Source organism: Oryctolagus cuniculus, chromosome 9 (assembly GCF_964237555.1).
Source record: "Oryctolagus cuniculus chromosome 9, mOryCun1.1, whole genome shotgun sequence".
NCBI classification, from domain to species: domain Eukaryota; kingdom Metazoa; phylum Chordata; class Mammalia; order Lagomorpha; family Leporidae; genus Oryctolagus; species Oryctolagus cuniculus.
In genome coordinates this window covers 134918400-134936517 of record NC_091440.1, presented here as the reverse complement: position 1 = coordinate 134936517, position 18118 = coordinate 134918400, and the positions used below count along the sequence as shown (strand labels likewise).

The 18118-nt window shown below is 44.2% G+C and overlaps 1 protein-coding gene across 2 annotated transcripts; it reads left to right on the top strand.

The window, feature by feature from the left end:
• Positions 1-1179: 1179 nt before the first annotated feature.
• TWF1 (twinfilin actin binding protein 1) lies at positions 1180-14295 on the top strand. 2 transcript variants are annotated; one of them, XM_051839308.2, is made up of 10 exons: positions 1180-1313; positions 2647-2724; positions 4958-5136; positions 6635-6730; positions 8273-8377; positions 9516-9536; positions 10293-10418; positions 10631-10781; positions 10941-11062; positions 12231-14295. In XM_051839308.2, exons 1-10 carry the CDS (start codon positions 1289-1291, stop codon positions 12399-12401), a joined length of 1074 nt encoding a protein of 357 aa, XP_051695268.1. In that variant the 5' UTR covers positions 1180-1288; the 3' UTR covers positions 12402-14295. The 2 variants fall into 2 exon arrangements, with proteins under 2 accessions (XP_051695268.1, XP_051695267.1); XM_051839307.2 differs by lacking the exon at positions 9516-9536.
• Positions 14296-18118: the final 3823 nt, after the last annotated feature.

Here is an 18118-nt window from a genome sequence, read left to right as displayed (position 1 = left end):
CCTTCAAAATCCACTGACTCCGCTTCTCTATGCCTCAGTTTCCAAATCTTTCTGAGTTAAAGAAAAAAAAAAAAACCTGATATACTTCAGCTCGTCAGTCAGAACTGTTTATGCTCAAGTCTATGTATTTTTTGAAAGCTGTAAACCATTCAAATCTAAGGCATATGTCCAACGCCTGAGAACCCAACAGATGAGAGAGTGGGGACAAAATTGTGGCAAAAGGAGAGCAATGCGCCCCAGGCTCCTGCAGCTCTGAGGCCCGGGGGTGACGAGCGCCTTCCAGGGGATGCCACCGTGGTTCCAGCTGAAGTGGACGTCGTTCTCCTCTGGGACGGATGGACGTAGGAGGGTCGTTTCCTCAGGGCCAGGGCTTTTACCAGCTTTCTGAAACTTCACGTCAGTCGGGTAAAAAGCCGCAGGAGAGCTCCGCGAGGGGCTCCGCGCTCGGCGACGCCCCCTGCCCCGCGTCTCTGAGGCGCCGTGCGGGCAACAGCACGCAGCGCTCCGGCCCCAGCGGCCAGGCCGCTGCTCGGTCACCAGCGACTTCTGTTGCTCACCGCACCTGACGCTGCGGGCCCGAGCCAAGCGCTTCCTCCTCGCCGGGCTGTCTTCTCTGCCCGTCAGTCCCCGGCCCCAACGCGGGGCTTGCTGAGGAGAAACGGCAGAAAGCAACTCCCGGAGGCCGCTCCTGAGCGAACGCAGCTCCGGCACGGCGAAGCACCGTCCCTAAGCCTTGCCAATTCGCTCGGCCGCGCTGACTGAAAACAAAAGCCCGCAGCCCGCCTGACCCGAGCTGCCGGCCTCCGGGACACGGTGGGAGGCGGCCCCGCTCTCCAGGTGCACCCGCACGGACGGCAGCGGAGGAAGCCAGGGCGGAGGCCACGCGCGCCCCACTCTGAGCCGCCATCGTGTGTTCGACGGATTGTCGTGCGGGCGTCTCATTCGCCACAGGCCGTGCGTGAGGCATGGCTGGCGCGCAGGCCCGAGGCCGAGCGCCGCGTGTCTGCGAGGCGGGACACGGCGGGGCGGGGGCGGCGTCGCCGGCGGATGACGCGTAGGGCGCCGGGCTTCGCCGGGCAGGACGGCTGCCGGTCGCAGGCGGTGACGCGTTAGGGCGGGGAGGCGGTGCGTCGTGGAGAGATGACGAACGGGGCAGGAACGCCGCGGGGCGCAGGAGGATGACGAGCAGGGCGAGGCGGGGCGGACGCCGCGGCCGCCACTTCCTGGGGCCGCCGGCCGGGGCGCTCGCCGCACTCGACGCCGGAGCTGGCAGTCCGCGGCCGTCGCCATGTCCCACCAGACCGGCATCCAAGGTAACGGCCTCCGGCTCCGCCGGCGGGGAAGGGGCTCCCCGGGGACGCTAGCGGGGCGGGCTGGCGGAGCCGGTGCCCGGGCGGGCCGGGCTTCGGCGGGCGGCGCTCGCGGCTCCCCGGCGCCCCCGGCGTGCGACCCGCGTCCCGGGCGCCGCCACGTAGCGGAGGGACCCGCGCCGGCAGGCGGAGCGGGCAAGCAGGTCCTGCGCGCGGGCCTCGCCCAGTGTCCGGCCGGCCGAAGTCGTGTCCGGATCGCGGGTCGCGCTGGACACCGCCCGGGGCGGCCCCCACACCCGCCCGGGGGCGGCGGCATCTGGCGGCGTCGGTGCCGGCCGCCGAGCAGTGGACGCGGCTCCCGAGGGCCGGCGACCCCCGCGCCGCGGCTCCGCACCTGACAGGGGTCCCGAGCGCGGGTCCTGAGGGCCGGCGACCCCCGCGCCGCGGCTCTTCACCTGACTGGGTTTCTGAGCGCGGCTCTGCACCTGACACGGGTCCCGAGCGCGGGTCCGCACCGGACAGGGGTCCCGGGGGTCGGCGACCCCCGCGCCGCGGCTCTGCACCTGACAGGGGTCCCGAGCGCGGGTCCTGAGGGCCGGCGACCCCCACGCCGCGGCTCTTCACCTGACAGGGGTCCCGAGCGCGGGTCCTGAGGGCTGGCGACCCCCGCGCCCCAGCTCCGCACCGGACAGGGGTCCTGAGGGCCGGCGACCCCCGCGCCCCGGCTCCGCACCTGTCAGGGGTCCTGAGGCCGGGCGCGGCCGGGCCAGCGGCTCGCTGGGGGTGCGCGTGTGACGCCAGGGGAGCTTTCTGGCTATGTCAGCCCAGTGCTGGCACTGTAGGTTTTTTGAGATAGAAAACTGTAACCAGGAGCATAAGACGGCTTGCATTTTATTGGCTTTGTCTTTGGAATTTACTGTTGTTTTTCATGGAAAAATACAGTCAGCTGTCGAGGGAAGTGTCTCTGTCCTAAGCTTGAACCTGAACCTGAAGAGAATCGAAGGAAGTTTGCAACATTGCAAACGAGCGTCCAGGGCGTTCTTCAGAGTTGTGATCCCGCCGATGCTGGGTGGGAGTCAGTGCAGTCCATCCACTCCGCTGTTACTTCTGCCGCAGAATTATCTAGCTCAAGCGGATTAGAATGAATATATTTTTAGAGTATACTGCTGCCTATGTGGTGACCACTGTCCTTTGTCTTTGTCATACCCCTAAGAGGATGCTACATAATCTAAATTTTTCTTTGTATTCAGTTTTCTCCCTTATGTGTGTAGCAAAAGAAAGTATTCCCAGCTAACTGTAAAACAATAGGGTTACTTTTCTTTATCTTTTCCCACAGCAAGTGAAGATGTTAAAGATATCTTTGCCAGAGCCAGAAATGGAAAGTACAGACTTCTGAAGATATCTATTGAAAATGGTTAGTTAAACATCCTAAAGTCCTGTTTGTCTCTGGGTTCTTGCGTGTTGTTTTCAAACTTTACGTGTCAGTGATTTGCAGTAGTAATTAGTGTGAAGCAAATTCAGAGTTTGTGAGAGGTAACTTGAATTCCTCATGTCTCCTGTGTTCTTAATTCTGAAGCTGACTGCCAGGAAACACAGATGTTTTTGGTGTGACACATGTCTTCCTCCTTGATTTTTTGTGTCTTGGTTTCTACACTACAATCCTTTTGTAATGTCCATGCCTACAGGACTGAAAAAAAGTAAATAGGTGATTACCAAAAGCAGCAAAACACACACATAAACTAATAGTTATTTGTGAATTATTTTTCAGTTAAAAAATTGTTTTGATGTAGAAATATAAAATTTCAGACTCTCCCATTTTGATCACCTGATTGTAGCTGTGCTCCAGAAATGATTACCTTGTTTGGGGAAGTGTTGAGAGCTTAAGGAGCTGTAATTTGATTCTTTGAGAACCAGTCTGTAAGCTGGGAAACCGGTTAAGTAGAAGAATGTTTTAAGTCAGGTAGATTTGAAGTTGAACAATTACATTATTACTACTTGATCACAAATGAATATGTGAAAATATTCCATTGGCCTCATTTCTTAAATACTGTGAAATATTTGCTTTGAGAAAGTGATTTGTTCTTTCAAAATCTAGAAGTAAATCTGTTTTCCTTTTTTTATTAAAAAAATGCCAAAATAGTTTGTAAAACATGCAATTGTCCTTCTATACAATGTTTACTAAAAAGCAGCATATTTTAGAAATACTGAGCTAATATGTTGAATGCCATACTCCCCAAGTAACTAGTTAAGTAACTCAGGTGGAAAAGTTGAAGTTGCTATTGTACCTCTGAAGAAGGAAAATGCCACTTTTACTAAATATTTTCTGGCTTTACTTTTTGTTTTAAGGGAAAATTTTAAAATAAGGAAATTCTGAGGAACAGAATAATTTGGTCAATGCTTATACCTCCCCTTAATATCATTTTGTAACAGCTGCTTCCAACCTTTTCTTAAATTTAATGTTTTTCTGATACAGTTCCATTTCCTGACCTGTTCCCCCTGAGACAGCGGTGGGAGTTTTATATTTGTGCCATCTCCTTTTTACATAAATCCCTAACTAGCTGTTGTACTGTTCGTGTTTCTAAGTTCACATAAACCACATTATCCTCTATCACTCTGAATTTTCCTTTTCCTGTAAATTTTGTAATTGGCTTTTATGGAGCACTCATTAGTTGCTGTGCACGTATTACATGTCCATGGTTTTCCTGATGAATAGTCATTCCCAGTTTTCACTGTTGTGGCATACTGCCGCAGTGAACACCTTTGTGCAAAAGTCCGACAGGTTTTCTGTGCAGGTTCAGTTACACTTTTACCTCATTCTGCCAAATATCACCACACAGTGATTGTACCAACTCAGGCTTCTGGGTAGATTTTAAAATCTATAGCATTGTGCTCAAACAGGAGCTAAACCGACTTTATGTAATACACCTTCGTATATGTAGTTAAGTGTTAATTTCAGAAATGGTGTTTTTGGCTGACAGTACAGTTTTGTTTATTAAATTTATTTGACAGGTAGAGTTATAAACAGAGAGAGACAGGTCTTCCTTCCATTGGTTCACCTCCCAAATGGCTGCTGTGGCCGGCACTGTGCCATTCCGAAGCCAGGAGCCAGGTGCTTCCTCCTGGACTCGCATGGGGTGCAGGGCCCAACACTTTGGCCATCCTCCACTGCACTCCCGGGCCCCAGCAGAGAGCTGGACTGGAAGAGGAGCAACCGGGACTAGAACCCGGCACCCACATGGGATGCCGGTGCCACAGGCGGAGGGCTAACCAAGTGTGCCATGGCGCTGGCCTCGGCAGTACAGTTATTTAAATATATCTTGTTGATAATTTATAGCCCAGACATTTTGGAAAGTAGAACTGTATTCACCCATTATTTAACCATTCAGCTTAACTGTTAGGATCGTTTTTATGTGTTCCTTTCTTGTGCTGTATATTAAATACTTCAATCATGCTGTTCGTAAAATCTTAATATCTGTTTTAATAGTACTTTATATTGTAATTATATTCTGTTACCACCTTTTTTTTTCAACTTTTGGTGTAACAGTAATTTGGAAATAACTACATATTAATTTATTCTCCTAGTGTTTATCAGACTACCACTTGGTATTTCAAACCATTTATATATCTTTAAATACTGCTTTTCACAGAGCAACTTGTGATTGGCTCCTCTCGTCAGCCTTTAGACTCTTGGGATAAGGATTATGATCCTTTTATTTTACCCCTGTTGGAGGACAAACAGCCATGCTACATATTATTCAGGTTAGATTCTCAGAATGCCCAGGGATATGAATGGATATTCATTGCCTGGTCTCCAGATCATTCTCATGTAAGTAATTTTTAAATTTGTTTATTAAATCATAGAAGGACATTTTTCTGAATGTTTCTAGGCCAAGTCAAGGTTAAGAAGCAGTAGTCATTTCCCATAGAAGGAAATGCGCATAGAGAAATTCTTTGAATTGCTTATGTAAAATCAGGATAATGTACTTAGATTCGGAAGTCTTGCCCTTGAAATCAAAATAATTAGCATTTACCTAAAATTTTTAATTTTACTGTCTGGTATATTAAATGATATGGGCCTCTGAAGAATGAAGCTATTTTGTCCTGAGAGATAATTGTATTAAATCTGAGGACTAATTGAGTATTACATTTTGTTATTATTCCCCATACATTGTTAATGGACATGTGCACAGCAAGTATTTCTTTTAGGATTGTAGACTTGGTAAATAGAACAGAAGATAAGATGAGGATATGATCCAGCACACAGAAGTGATACATGTCTTAGTGACAGCTCCACTCCTTACTGTGACCAGATCATTGCACATGTATCCCTGGGTTAAAATGCTGCCTGGTGGCTGGTGCCGCGGCTCAATAGGCTAATCCTCCACCTGCCCTGCCGGCACCCTGGGTTCTACTCCCGGTCGGGCGCCGGATTCTGTCCCGGTTGCTCCTCTTCCAGTCCAGCTCTCTGCTGTGGCCCGGGAGTGCAGTGGAGGATGGCCCAAGTCCTTGAGTCCTGCACCGCATGGGAGCACCTGGCTCCTGGCTTTGGATCGGCGTCTCAGCTGAAGCACACCAGCCGTAGCGGCTATTTGGGGGGTGAGCTAACGGAAGGAAGACCTTTCTCTAACTTTGCCTGCCCCCCCCCCCCAAAAAAAACAAAACAAAACAAAACAAAACGCTGCCTGGTGGTACCCTCTGAATGGACAAGTATTCTGTGTCAGTTAAAGAAATACAAACACTGCCCACAAAGAAATACTGCATTTGACCCTGCAGGATTATGAAATTATTTCTATTAATTGGTAGCTTTTGTTAGCAACTTGCCATAGATCTCTCCAGACTCTGTTTTATTGGTGTGTAGTATATTTCCCTTTATCCCACATCCCTGATAGAATGGTATATGCCATAAGTGAGCCCTGGATAGTTGATGCTTGACAGCCTGATTAGTAATATCTGATCTAGCTTTGAGTAAAATGTTGCCAGCAAGGTTACTTCATTTCAGTGTTTTCTCTTTAAGACCCTATTTTAAGTAGGTTGTTACTCTTGAGCTCATTTTATGCTTTGACAAATGAGGAGTTTTTAAGAATTTATATTTTTTCCATTTTAACAAAGTTACATAGATTGAAATCTACCTTAATAGTCATCGATAATGTGGAGGCTCATGTTTTTATGGTTGTTTGTACACGTTTAGCATGTTATGGTCAGTGGGCTTCAGTTTTAGCACAGTTTATTTTCAGTGTACTTGTAGATTTTTTTTTTACATTCAGAATATTCCTTTTTTAATGATGTCTTTTCATGTCTAATTGTGAATTTTCTCAACTGAATAGGTTCGTCAAAAAATGTTGTATGCAGCAACAAGAGCAACTCTGAAAAAAGAGTTTGGAGGTGGCCACATTAAAGATGAAGTATTTGGAACAGTGAAGGTACAAACCTAGGTTTTCAATGATACAATTAGAATGACTGATGAAGAACTCCTAGGTAATGCATAATTGATATGAAGCTGCATGGATGAATCTATAAACCTAAGACTAAAAGAAAATGGTGGTTTTTTTATATATCAGACAAGTTAATGCTAATATATCACTAATTTTGAATTCATTCATTTGTACCTTTGACATTGAGGATAAAAGGTATTGAAATACACTTATCCTAAAATACTTACATGGTAATGACATGTGTTTAGGTATACATACAAAAATTAAGAAAATTGAAATATTTTTGAACAGTTTGTGTGTGTTTAGAGCTTTTCTGATTCAGAACGTAATGTAATCTAGTGGGTAGGACACAATTCAAAATGGGAATGTGTTTACGATTGATTGTAAGGTGGTCTTAATTTAATTTTATAAGCCTCAGTCTCAAACTGTGGTTTTTTTGTTTTTGTTTTTTTTTTTTAATAGGCAGAGTGGACAGTGAGAGAGACAGAGAGAAAGGTCTTTCTTTTGCCGTTGGTTCACCCTCCAATGGCCGCCGTGGCCGGCGTGCTGCAACCAGCGCACCACGCTGATCCGAAGGCAGGAGCCAGGTGCTTCTCCTGGTCTCCCATGGGGTGCAGGGCCCAAGCACTTGGGCCATCCTCCACTGCACTCCCTGGCCACAGCAGAGAGCTGGCCTGGAAGGGGGGCAACCAGGACAGAATCGGGTGCCCCGACCGGGACTAGAACCTGGTGTGCCGGCGCCGCTAGTTGGAGGATTAGCCTATTGAGCCGCGGCGCCAGCCAACTGTGAAGTTTTGATAGGTAGACCACTTTTGAGTTTTTTTCTCTTTATATAAAAAGTGTGGTAATTTCCTCTGAATAATTACAGAAAAATTACTTAAATAATCATATAACTCAGAATATAAAGGTTGATTATTGATAATTATAGGGCCATTCCCCCTAAAGGCTAATTACAGTTGTTTTGTAGACTTGAGCATGACCAGGTTCATTGGCTAGCATCACCACCAACAAACTTCATACAAAAGATTTTCTGATAAAAACTTCAGCAAATGAAGAGTAGGTACTCTTCTCCCTTAAAAAGTTTTTTTTTTTTTTAAAGATTTTATTTATTTATTTGAGAGGTAGAGTTACAGACAGTGAGAGGGAGAGACAGAGAGAGAGAAAGGTCTTCTTTTAGTTGTTACCCCCCCCAAATGGCCGCTATGGCCGGAGCTACGCCAATCCAAAGCCAGGAGCCAGGAGCTTCTTCCCTGTCTCCCATGTGGGTGCAGGGGCCCAAGGACTTGGGCCATCTTCTACTGCTTTCCCAGGCTATAGCAGAGAGCTGGATTGGAAATGGAGCAGCTGGGACTAGAACCGGCGCCCATATGGGATGCTGGCGCGGCAGGTGGAGGTTAACCTGCGCCATGGCCCCGGCTCCCTTAAAAAATTTTGAAACTTTTAAGATAAATGATTAAAGAAAAGTAAGAAGAGATGGTAAATGATTTGTTTTATTTCTAGATAATAACTTATCCAATTCTGTGCTCACAGGAAGATGTATGCTTACATGGGTATAAAAAATACTTGCTGTCACAGTCTTCGCCTGCCCCACTGACTGCAGCTGAGGAGGAGTTACGGCAGATAAAAATCAATGAGGTAAATTAGAACTTTGAAGCTCTTGTAATATTTAAATGTTTGAAGATACCATATTTATATACATATGGGGTTAATAACTACAGGAATGAAATTATATAGCTTAGCTTTATTCAGTTTAGTTTAGAGACTGTTTAATGTTTTCCAGAGAGGCCGGCGCCGTGGCTCACTAGGCTAATCCTCCGCCTAGCGGCGCCGGCACACCGGATTCTAGTCCCGGTCGGGGCGCCGGATTCTGTCCCGGTTGCCCCTCTTCCAGGCCAGCCCTCTGCTGTGGCCCGGGAGTGCAGTGGAGGATGGCCCAGGTGCTTGGGCCCTGCACCCCATGGGAGACCAGGAAAAGCACCTGGCTCCTGGCTCCTGCCATCGGATCAGCGCGGTGCGCCGGCCGCATCGCGCTGGCCGCGGCGGCCATTGGAGGGTGAACCAACGGCAAAGGAAGACCTTTCTCTCTGTCTCTCTCTCTCTCACTGTCCACTCTGCCTGTCAAAAAAAAAAAGAAAATCAAATGTTTTCCAGAGAAAGCTGAAAAATGAACAACAAACTACGTACCAATTTCCAGAGTTCTAGTAATGTCTTATCAGGATAGTAAATCTTCCTACTGGAAGTATAACCGTTAACTTTATATTTTGAATAGTTTGTGAATGGGAAAAGTGTGTGTTACATATTTAGTGCAAAGAGTATGTTAAATAAGTTTACCTGAAGCAGGTTGTTTTGTTATTTCAGAAGCAGTGATGATTTAAACACAATGAAATACAAATTATATAGAGTGTTCACGTTTTCTTGAAGCTCTGTGAACACTGCTTCGATGGAGACATGTATGGAAGATAATTATTTGAGTCCAGCGTATTAGAATCAGTAACTTTCAGCCATATTATTATTACCGTATCTGTAATGTGCTTTTGGTAGCCATTCTAATTGTGCATTGGAATAACTACTATTTTTTTACTGAAATTTTGTAGAAAAGTCGCCAAAACTAACCAGGCTAATAGGAGTCAGTCTGGGAAATGGTTGACTATCATCTAATAATAAATTGGTAGCAAAGATCTGTCATTATATTATTGTAGCTCAAGTCATTTGAGTAGAGCTTTATGTGATTTTTTTTACACATTTGATAGTTTGTTTTATTCCTTGCAATCAGAGCCCAGAGGATCGTATTGGGGTATGCATTTGCATATGTTCTATGATGTTCTCATTATCCAGTATCATTTATGCTGTAGAATTTCCATTCATTTTTTTTAAAGTAAAATTTCAATTTGACTTTCTGTTGCAACACTGCAAATGACACCCTATGCCAACTATCATTTATCAAATATAAAACCTCAGACATGTGCCTTGAAAGCTTTCTTAAAGTCTCCCTCTCCTAAACCTGCACAACTATGTTCTTAGTAAAGAAAGCTCTAAGTCTGGACCTTCTGCAGTAGTATACCTTGTTAAGTTGTGTTGTGTCTTTGTATACTGTTTGTACTCCTTGCAATTCAGTGCATGTTGTTTGTGTTGCATTTTATGTCCTACAGAACAAAGTAAAAATCTATACATACTGTTTGTATATCGTAAAACTAAAGGTATAATCTAATGACACTTTGAAGAGCTTATGTAGCTCATTGAAATGTGCCAGATCAAACACACAAACCCTCAGAGCCCCACTAACCCTGCACACTAATTCAGACATTTACTCCCACATTTTCCTAAAGATGTTATCATGCACTCTGCATGCTTACACATTGCTAGCAGGACCATGAACAAATGTGAAAAATGATTTGCTTTTTAAGTTCGTAGTGTTGTAGTATTAATTTTAACGGTAGGCTGGGCAAGGGTTGAAGGATGCTCTTTTGCAGAGATCGAGTTTTCATATTTTTGCAGTTTGATGCTGCCAAATGCTAAAACTTTGCCAGTCAATTAAATCTGTTATACCCAGGTGCAGACTGATGTGAGTGTGGACACTAAGCATCAAACACTACAAGGAGTGGCATTTCCTATTTCTCGAGAAGCTTTACAGGCTCTGGAAAAGTTGAATAACAGACAGCTGAACTACGTGCAGTTGGTAAGCAGTGTGCATGACTGTTGACTTACCTTGCATAAGGTTTATTTGTAATGGGATGTAAAAAATTAAATTTGCTTCCTGATTTAATTACAAAAGCAACAAGTGTTCATTCATTATGGAAAAGTCATACATCCCGTGTCTGTTTTTTTTTATTGTGAAATTTTAACTTAATTTCTACCTGTGTCTTAATGTATTTTGTTTCTTATTGTCAGGAAATAGATATAAAAAATGAAATAATAATTTTGGCCAATACAACAAATACAGAATTAAAAGATTTGCCAAAGAGGATTCCTAAGGATTCAGCACGCTACCATTTCTTTCTGTATAAACATTCCCATGAAGGAGACTATTTAGAGTCCATAGGTAAAAGATACATGTTTAACAAGTTGTCCTCGGTTTACTTGTTGATATTTCTGCAGTATATTTGTATTTCGTTCCCAGAAGGCTTAATTGTACTTTTATGAGATTTATGAACTTGCTTTAGTTGATATGCTAATCATATGTTGGTATTTTAACTTGCAGTTTTTATTTACTCGATGCCTGGATACACATGCAGTATAAGAGAACGGATGCTGTATTCCAGCTGCAAGAGCCCTCTGCTGGAAATTGTAGAAAGACAACTACAAATGGATGTGATAAGAAAGGTAGACTTGCCTGTTTTAAATTTGTCAGTTTTTGCTAGATTTTTCTTGCCACTTACATGTAGTAGATGATGTATAATTGTGATTCATAAAAATGACAGCAAACCCTTCAGCACTCCTCGCCATGACTAAGGCTGACCTGGGAGGCTGCCACCTCTGTAGCTCTGGCCTCACTGATTCAGTAGCTACAAGCCTCTTATACTGTTTAAATTTAAATGTAAATTCACATCAAGTGTGGACTTCAGTTTCTCAGTTCTGCTAGCCACATTTCAGTGCTCCTTTAGATACGTGGCTTGTGATTGCTGTGTTGGGTCGTGCAGAGTCCTGTCCATTGCTGCTGGACCTGTTAGTAACAAGGAAGTGCAGTCTCCATTTGTAAACCTGAGTCACGGGGTGGTAAGGGATCTTTCCAGTTGTTAGGGAGGAAGGGAACAAGCATAAGAACTTGGATTTGGGGAACTAAGAAACCAGTTTCCTTAAATTTAGTTTCTTAAATTCAAATAACACATGGGAGAGATGGTTTATTCTCGATCCCCTAACTCTGAAGTACTACCATGATTTTAGGTACTGAATCCTGCAAGCCTTTGATCTTAAGAATCACTGTAGCATGGATAGAAACTTCTACAGTGGGGCACCTGACCTTTTTCTATAAAGAACAAAAGATAAATACTCTAGGCTCTGCCTAGCCACAAATGGTTGGTCATGTGTTCTTTTAGGGTCTTTTTTCTCCCCCCAATCTTTAAAAACATGAAGCACTCTTAACTTGCACTTCAGTTAACCTGTAGGCCATAGTTTGCCGACTTCTGGAGTTATTTCAGGGACACAAGTGATGAAGTGGACCATGAATAATGCTTCTGGGATACTCACATGTAGTATATCAGAATAACTGGAGAGTGAAGTGGTGCCTTCTCTTTTTAAACACTGCTTAAATTGGAACAGGAAGAAGGAGCCAAGTTGGAAGTGATAATAGCTGGGCATGTATGAAAGCAACTCAGCCTTCTCCCTCAACCCCTAGAAAAGATGCAGTATGTAAGATCATTGACCTCAGTTGTTGGAATGAGAGTTGTGTCTTGGTCAACATTCATACCTGAGAACTGGCTTACTGTGTGTGATGGGTTTAGAGTACCATGCTTGTTTATATTGTATCTCACTGCTAATCTCATCCTTACAGATGGAGATAGACAATGGGGATGAGCTGACTGCAGACTTCCTTTATGAAGAAGTGCACCCCAAGCAGCACGCACACAAGCAGAGTTTCGCAAAACCAAAAGGTCCTGCAGGAAAAAGAGGAATCCGAAGACTAATTAGGGGTCCAGCTGAAACAGAAGCCACTGCTGATTAAAATTGTTGCATTAAACATTGCAATACTAGTTTTTTAAAAGTCCAGCATTTAGTACAGGAGAACTGAAATCATTCCATGTTGCTATAGAGGAGGGAAAAATTGTACTTTTTGAAAAACGGCACTTTTCACTTCAGTGTGTTTTTAAAATTAATGTTATAGAAGACTCATGATTTCTATTTTTGAGTTCAAATTAGAAAAGCGTTCAACATAGTAATATTTAATTTTGTCACATTGTTTTCATAGAGTGTTGATTCCACACTTTCACATAATTCTTAAAGTTTGTATAGTTGAGCCAATTCCAGAAAAGTCTAATGTCTTAAAATAGAGTATACTTCTTGTTACTCTTCAGTGAGTCAGTGAGTCACTTTTTAATGGAGGAAAGACCTTAAATTGTTCACACTGCGTGATGAATGTGTTAGGGGCCAGGTTCGATGACTTTGTAACCTGGAATGTTGGTGTGCCTGTGAAGGCGGGAAGTTGCTCCCTTGAGGAGTGGTGTGGACAGGCTGGGATCACGGCTGCAGCTGTGGGGAGAGTGCTTGGTTGCAGCAGTCTTTTTCTTCTTGACTTTTTTTTTTTTTAAATGGCATTAACACTTCAGATCAGCTCACTCTGAAATTTGAAGGGTACCAGGTTTTTTCTATGCTGCAGGATTTCTGATGACAGTGAAAGACTTTGAACACAGCCTTAGGAAATTCTAGTGCTTTAAAAAAATGTCCATTTTCTAAGTCATTTTAAGTACTGTGAGGCCAAATATGTACGTTCAGATTGAAGTGTAAATTAATAGCTTTCAAAAGGAAGCAAAGAGTCTTGGACATCAAGATTGATGGTTTTCTTCATGGAAAATACATTTTTTGAAAAGCTTCCTGAAGCCCCCTTGTATTTAGAGGCAGTAGTGCTCTGTTTTGAGAAAATACTGAGATTTTAAAATGTTTTAAAGTCCTACTGTTTATCAGCCTGATATGGATAAACACTTAAGAATGTTATTTCAGTTAAAATCTTTTCAAAACACATTTAATTGTTTTCTAAAGCTTCATTTTCGGTTACAACCTAGAAAGATGTTGAGCCTCATCTTTACTTTGATACTTGAAATTGAGGGAGCAAGGGCAGTTCACAGTGAACCTGTTGAGCCTGCTGCGGGGCCATGCCTGTGTGGAGTGTGCAGAAGGAACTCTGGGTATCTGCGATTTGGACTTTCTTGATCTAAACTTTATGCTGCGTAAAACAGATCTCAAATGCACATTTTATAGTATGAAATATGAAGCACTCATTTCCAAACCTTATCATCTAAGGTAATATATGCACCTTTCAGAAATTCAGTGTGTGTTGAAGTAAAGCATATTAGAATAATTATGGGTTGACAGATTTTTTTTTATTAGAATTAAGAGTGTGTGGGGCTTTTTGTTTACAAGTAATCAGCCTAATATTTACATGTGCAAAATAACTGACAATGTTGCACTTGTTTACTACAGATAGTTGTTCCATGAGTGCAAACATGAGCGCTCTCAACACACAATCATTAGGAAAGGAGGAGCTGTGTTGCAGACGGCAGCTGCAGCTTGTCACTTCTGCCAGGAAGCCTGACTGATGAGACGGAAACAATAGTGTTTCCTGTACCATCCATGTGCAATTGTACTTTAGATCCCACTACACTACATCAAAGTAATGGACATTCCAGGATATAGATGTGATTATATAATCTTAAGTGTTACGACACCAATGATTGCTAAAATCAGTGAGTATAACTCATTGTTTACAGTATGTTTTAGCTGGCACTAGGTGGTGAATAACATATTCCCAGTACCTTTATAGCAGTGAAGAGTTAACATGCCTTCTGTGGATGTTTTATAAGTGCATTTTATATCACAATAAAATTTTTTCTCTTTAAGTTGTATATGTTTTGTTCTGCTTTTCTTCTATAACTTTAAAAAATATTTTGGATAATTTTGCATAGTTGAATATGTTGTTATAGGTTACAAATCCCTTTCATTAATTAGCCTGCTTAAGTTCAGAAAAGATTTCAATTGGGTTAAAACCTAGGTAAGAACAGTTGTGACTATAGAATGCTTAAACTGGGATTTTCCCAGCATGGTGGCAGGAATAAAAATGTCATGAATTAACTCATACTGTGATAGAAGCACCCCAGTAAGTTAGGGTGACCAGCTTACTTGACAGTAAATTCAGGTGACTTGCTGTTCTTTTGAAAAATGTTGATTGCTATCGTTTGTGTGCAGCTGAGTACCACATCATTTTTATTAGGGACACACTACAGAATAGATGTCTTTGGTAACAGTGTAGGAAGACAACATGGCTGTTGGATGAGCTGTAACAAGTGCAGGGGTTACTCACCATCTAGGGCTTGGACATCTCCACTGCAGGGTACCTGGCAATGATCAGTCTTTGAAGAATTTGTGCTTATGCTGTCAGGAGACTTTGGAATAAATTAGAGTGTGATTTATGAGCTGTACAGAGACTGCAATAGAAAGAGCTATAGAGAGTTATGTAAGTGGCAACAGACGTATCTTCTACATGGCCAATCAGGCAGAAATCAATGAAAAGAGAAGCAGAGATAGTGAAGGTGAACAGGTCAGATAACCTTACAAGCATCTTCACCCCAGTAAAAAGTACCTGATGCCTGGATGGCCAATAGAGAAAAATGTCTGTCATACACCCTTGGATGTAATACTGTGTCACCAAGACAGACGTAGAAACCCAGGAAGAACGTCTCATCTTCGGTCTATTGCTGTCTCAGAGTTAAACACAAAACATAATTTCAGTTTGTAATTTTTTTTTCTAAGTCACAGTACATGATAATTGTCACTGTACACTCGCACCCTTTCTCTGTAAGTTTGGATGTTGTCAAAACCTTTTAGCCACAAACATAATTCAGTGTGTAATACCACCACCTAGCACTGCCTTACTCATTTGTACATTTCCATCTACATTTGAACACTTTGTCCTGCAGTTTCTAGAGAACACAGACATTGTCTCCTATTCATTGTATTGTATTGCATTTGCTTTTATAAATGCTGAGCCCATAGAGAACAATCTATAAATACTTGCTCAATGAGTATTTTAGGCAAGAGTATTTCCTAAGATGAAATTCCTGATTTCCTCAGAGGAATGAAATCTCAGCATTAACTTCGGAGATTGTTGCTATTGTCTCTACCTTGACCATCTCTGAGGTGAGAATCTGAAGGATCAAAAGCCATTTCTCCATGTTCATCCTTGTAGTAGAATAGTAACCTAGCAGGTCCATATGGATCTGCGGCCATTTAAGGCCATGGAACCAAAAAGTGGGAGGAATAACCGCTTAGAAAGTCTTACACTTCTCCCAATGATGATGTCAGAAAAGCAAAACATTCACTAAATACTCCTTCTTTTTTTTTTTTTTTTTTTTTTTTTGACAGGCAGAGTGGACAGTGAGAGAGAGAGACAGAGAGAGAAAGGTCTTCCTTTGCCGTTGGTTCACCCTCCAATGGCCGCCGCTGCAGCCGGCGCACCGCGCTGATCCTGGCAGGAGCCAGGAGCCAGGTGCTTTTCCTGGTCTCCCATGGGGTGCAGGGCCCAAGCACCTGGGCCATCCTCCACTGCACTCCCTGGCCATAGCAGAGAGCTGGCCTGGAAGAGGGGCAACCGGGACAGAATCCGGCGCCCCAACCGGGACTAGAACCCGGTGTGCCGGCGCCGCAAGGTGGAGGATTAGCCTATTGAGCCACGGCGCCGGCTCTAAATACTCCTTCTAACACCTGCTTGTTCCCCACAGACTATATTGAGGGCAACTCAGAACTGTAAAGCTTTATTTGGCCAGCTGGTTAGTAATCAGTGGGTCAGAAACAGGAAGAAAAGACAGTTGTTCCCCTAGGAATGGGCTATGCCAGCGGTTCTCAACCCTGCTGTTGCAGCACAGTGTCTTGAAGGCATCAACAAGTCTCCAAGTATGCAAACCTCTATCAAAAAAGTCTTTCAAAAATCATGCTCATTTTTTTTGTTTCTATAATAGACTTTAGTAAGCATATTCCAAATGAACTTATCAATTCGATACCACCAGAGGCCCTTAATTTCTGCCTTGAGAGGAACAGTGCAAATCACACCCAGTGCAGGCTGAGGACGGCTGCTGTGCTGTTTCTTCCCACAGTGGAGAAACTCTCATAGGCTTAGGGGTCTGTGACGGAGCCGACACACCTGGTGGAGGGAAGGTGTGACAGCAAACCACAGCAGCGTCACAGTGAGTCACCCTTGGCCCACTTTGCTCACCGTAACGTTCAGGGGCTACCAGAATAACAAGTCGGGTTCTGAGCCCCAGGTCCCCTGTGATTTGCACGACTGTACAACTGTGCTGCTGCTGATCTTCTGTGCGTAGAAGCCTTGCTGCCACGTTCACGTACTCCAACTGCCCATCTGTCGTGGTCTGCAATCCCACATCTCAGTCGTCTGAACACACTCGTATTCTGCTATATTGCTTTCTGCTTCATTCGTGGGTCTAAAGTTCTCAGTTATGGGTGCAACTAGCCAAGAAGCCATGGTTAATGCCTGCTTGGGATTACTGACTTAAAAAGAGGTAAAGTTCAGTTGTACCTGAGAGTGTTGCTGAACCTAGTTTTCATAAATCTGATGTTAATTTCATTCGATGAAATGGAAACATCTACCAGATTATATATGTGCAATTTTCAAGATAGTAAAAGTTTACCTTCCTAATTTTAATACGGCTTGGTCATATACCACAAGCAGAGTTACATATATGGAACTTTACATGTAGGCTTTTTTTTTTTTTTTTTAGATTTTTTTTTTTTTTTTTTTTTTTGGACAGGCAGAGTGGATAGTGAGAGAGAGAGACAGAGAGAAAGGTCTTCCTTTGCCGTTGGTTCACCCGCCAATGGCCGCCACAGCTGGCGTGCTGTGGCCAGCGCACCGTGCTGATCCGAAGACAGGAGCCAGGTGCTTCTCCTGGTCTCCCGTGGGGTGCAGGGCACAAGCACTTGGGCCATCCTCCACTGCACTCCCTGGCCAAGCAGAGAGCTGGCCTGGAAGAGGGGCAACTGGGAAAGAATCCGGTGCCCTGACCGGGACTAGAACACGGTGTGCCAGCGCCGCTAGGCGGAGGCTTAGCCTAGTGAGCCGCGGTGCAGGCCTATATATAAGCTTTTAAGAAATAGTTAAGGGGGCCAGCACTGTGGCACAGCCCGTTAACGCCCTAGCCTAAAGTGCCGGCATCCCATGTGGGAGCCGGCTTGAGACTTGGCTGCCCCATTTCCGGCCCAGCTCTCTGCTATGGCCTGGGAAAGCAGTAGAAGATGCCCCAAGTCCTTGGGCCCCTGCACTCATGTGGGAGACCTGGAGGAAGCTCCTGGCTTCAGATCAGCGCAGCTCTGGCCGTTGCAGCCAATTGGGGAGTGAACCATTGGGTGGAGGACCCCCCCCCACCCCGCCTCTCCTCTAACTCTTTCAAACAAAAATAAATAAATCTTTAAAAAAGGAAATAGTTATCACTTTTTAAAAGACATTTATTTGAAAGAGTTACAGAGAAGGAAAGACAGAGACATAGATAAAGAAGCCTTCCATCCACTGGTTCACTCCCCAAATGGCCAGGGCTGGGCCAGACTCAAGCCAGAAGCAAGGCGTTTCATCTGAGTTTCCATGTGTGTGCCGGGGCCCAAGCAGTTGGGCCATCTTCCACTGATTTCCCAGGTGCATTAGCTGGGAGCTGGATTGGAAGT

What these genes read in the sequence shown, in the direction of transcription:
- TWF1 (XM_051839308.2), top strand. Translation starts at nt 1,289, where the DNA reads ATGTCCCACCAGACCGGCATCCAAG. An exon ending in AGCTGAACTACGTGCAGTTG is followed by an intron (nt 10,419 to 10,630) that starts GTAAGCAGTGTG and finishes TCTTATTGTCAG; the next exon opens with GAAATAGATATAAAAAATGA. An exon ending in AAATGGATGTGATAAGAAAG is followed by an intron (nt 11,063 to 12,230) that starts GTAGACTTGCCT and finishes TCATCCTTACAG; the next exon opens with ATGGAGATAGACAATGGGGA.